Source organism: Bison bison, unplaced genomic scaffold (assembly GCF_000754665.1).
Source record: "Bison bison bison isolate TAMUID 2011002044 unplaced genomic scaffold, Bison_UMD1.0 scf7180017864365, whole genome shotgun sequence".
Lineage (NCBI taxonomy): Eukaryota > Metazoa > Chordata > Mammalia > Artiodactyla > Bovidae > Bison > Bison bison.
This window is the reverse complement of record NW_011494937.1, coordinates 2,111,219-2,114,344: the sequence shown is the minus strand read 5'-3', so window position 1 is coordinate 2,114,344 and position 3,126 is coordinate 2,111,219. Positions and strand designations below refer to the sequence as shown.

The 3,126-nt window shown below is 62.7% G+C and overlaps 1 protein-coding gene across 1 annotated transcript in view; it reads right to left on the bottom strand.

The window, feature by feature from the left end:
- LYL1 (lymphoblastic leukemia associated hematopoiesis regulator 1) overlaps positions 1-1,843 on the bottom strand; it is a 4,291-nt gene extending 2,448 nt beyond the window's left edge. Inside the window, exons 1-2 of the mRNA XM_010855526.1 lie at positions 1,151-1,843; positions 4-207 (exon numbers count right to left, since the gene is read on the bottom strand). Coding sequence (XP_010853828.1) covers positions 4-186 — 183 coding nt within the window. The 5' untranslated portion in view covers positions 187-207; positions 1,151-1,843. The remainder of the gene's footprint in view (positions 1-3; positions 208-1,150) is intronic.
- Positions 1,844-3,126: the final 1,283 nt, after the last annotated feature.

Below are 3,126 nucleotides of genomic sequence, written 5' to 3'. Positions count from 1 at the left end.
CACTGGCACGCCAGGGGGCAGCCTGGGTGGCGAGACGGAGCCTCCGTGGCCCACCTCCTCCACCTTTGGGGGCCCAGGCGAGGCAGGCTTTGGGGGCAGGGCAGGCACCGGGCTGGGAGCACACACCATCTTGGCCTTCTCGGTCATGGTGGGGCCCACCTCCGCCTGGGCCTCGGGCGGGCACATGGACCCCGAGGGGGTGCTCACCTGTGGGAGGAATGAAGCCAGTGGGGAGGGAGGAGGCAGATGCCACCCTCTACCCTTAACCCAACAGAGCAAGCCCTCACCTGGAGGGAGACTGGGGTGGGGGTGGGGTGGCAGTCCGACGGGCAAAGGCAGATGGGAAGTGGGCCCAGAAACTCCCAGGACATGGGAGGGGGTCCAACACAAGGACAGGGGGTGCCCACTGAGGTGCAGTGCAGCACTGAGCTCAGCAGTGATGCTTCTGAGCTGTCTGTGACCCATGAGGCCTTAGTTGCGGAGTCCCTGAGCAAATTTCCCTTCTTCCAGAACCCTCTCTGGCCTGGAGCCTGGAGGGAGGGGTAAGGCAGGGAACCATGACAGACCCATTGACCACAGGATACCCCCATAACCCTCAGATCCAAGACCCTTCATTGACACTATGGACCTTGCCAACTCTCCATGGCTGGCTGACCTTCACTTACCACTGCCCCCAGGTTGACCATGGGGTCCTTGGCTCTAACCCTGAGGCTCTTTCATTGTCTCCATGTCAGACCCTGAAAGTCCTCCATAATCACTCCAGTGACCCCCTCCTCCCAAATCTCCCCCTTACAAGCCCCATGACTCCACTGCTGACACTATGACTCCAGATGCTAACCCTATTCCCCGGCACACAGTCATGCACAAGTCCTCTCTCTGGCTCTGGCATCCTCCCACCCACGCTACCCATAAGCAGTAACCACCCCTTTGCACCCTGCTTCCACAGCCCTGCTCACTGCTGGCCTCGCGGCCCGGCGTGTCCGGGCAACATCGGGGATTGCTAGCCCCTCTGCCCTGTCTTCCCTAGCTAGACCTTGGGGAAGCTGCTCGGCCTCTTACTTAGTGGGCCCACCAGATGCATGAAGGCAGAAAAGAATGAATGACTGCAGGTGGGTCTGGGATCCCGTTTTCAGGCCCACTCCACTCTTACCCCAGCACTGCTACGGCTGCCTGCAGATGGCCCTGACTCTGTCCTCCAGGGCTAGGATGCGGTTCCAGGTTCAGGCGAGACACCAGCACCCTGCTCCAGCCTCTGTGCTCCGTGGCCCTGGTAGTTAGTCGGCCGCCCCCTCCGGGCTGTGGCGTCGGGCCACCCCTCTTCCTTGGCTCCCAAGGGCCACCGCGGCAGAAGCAGCGGCAGCAACAGGGCAGGTCCCTCCAGGGAAAGGGAGCAGCTCCAGGCCGCCCACCCTCTCCCCGCCCCTGGCGGCCCGGTTTCCTCCCTCTCACCCCTGGCGCAGTGGCTGGAGGATGCTGGGCCAGTGCAGATAAGGGCCTGGCTGCCTGGCCGCGCCTGATAAGGAGCCGGGCTGACCCCGGAGGAAACCCGGCGGGCGGGGATCCCCCGAGCGCGGGCCTCCGGGCCCCGCCCCCCGCCAGCGCAGGCAGGACCGCCTGTCACCCTCAAGGCCTCACCTTCTGTCCCCCAGGCGCTGCAGGATCCCTGCTCCAGCATACACCCTTGGGAGTGAGGTGCCCGGTTGCATGCAGAGGGGAAACTGAGGCGGAAACGCAGCAGTCCCTATGTTACTTGGGCCTGTCCTCCAGCTTTGAATACCCCTTGTCCTGTGCTGATGGGGGTGGAGAGTCCTTTCCGGCTCTGCTGGGGCCTCGTGACCCAGGGGCCCCCTTCTCCTCCTCAGCCTGCCCGGTTCCTCTTTCTACAAGAGTGCCTCCTCGCTCTTCTGCCAACCCCACCCTGCACTGACTGCAGGGCAGTGTTGACAGTTTGGCCCTGGGTGTCCAGGCTGGGCCAGTGTCTTGGGCCCCTGGTGCACCCTCCACACCACCACGCCAGGTCCAGGAGGGTTAAAGAAAAATACCACAGCTGGGGAGGTGCGGCCAGTGCCAGTGGCCGAACCTTCTGATAGGTGTGCCCACCAGGTCCCCGCCATCCGGGGCCTCTCCCCGCAGGCTCACATGGCCCCAGCTCAGAGACCCCCAGCCTTTGTCCCGCTGTGTGGGCCACTTCAGGGTGGACAGTGATAAAGAGGCATTGGGTCAATATCTTGGAATGGTGATGAAGCTCAAGGTATGACCCTGTTCCCACCCCTGGTGTGCTCCCACCTGGGTCAGTCATGCTTTGCCCCGTGTGACTGCAGGAGTGCCCAGGCAGGCCCCTGGGTTCAATCCCTGGGTCAGGAAGATCCTCTGGAGAAGGAAACAGCAACCCACTCTAGTCTTCTTGCCCCGGAAATCCCATGGACAGAGGAGCCTGGCAGGCTGCAAGTCCATGGGGTGGCAAAGAGTCAGACACGAGTGAGTCACCGAGCAGGCTCACACTCAGGAATCAAGTGAAACCCAGAACCCCACAGACAACCATCCTACTGTCCAGGGAAGCCAGAGTACAGTTCTGAATGTTTGAGTTAACTCTGGGATGCCTACTAGTTGGGCTCTGGAATTAGGTTTAGGGTCATTGTACAGATGATACAATGCCAGTAAGGGCTGCCTCCACGGTCCCATGGCTACCACGTGGCAGGGTGGGGATTCTGCCCCAGTCCTCTAGTTAATGCTGCTACCTTCCCCGGCTCTGGCGGGGAAAGGGTTGCCACAGGCTGCTGGGTGCCTCAGTGTACCAGCCCAAGGGGCCGCAGGGCAGGAAGCACCTGGTCTGGAGCGGATGCAGGAGGCGCCTGGTTCCGGTCCAGTTTCCGCCACTGGGGCCCTCAGGGGCAGCTGGGCCAGAGAAACCAGGCGGCGAGGAGGAGGAGGAGACACTGGGGCGCGAGCCCATATGCGGGCGCAGTGCCTAGAGGACAGGTCTGAGTACTGGGGGTGCGCCCACGCTTGGAGGATGGGAAGAAGGGGAAGAAGGTAAAGGCCCCCGCGGGCGTGAGCGCACGGCTGCCGCCCCGTGGCCACCTTGGGAATCGCAGGCACCAGCAAATGTGTGGCTCAGCGGTAAAG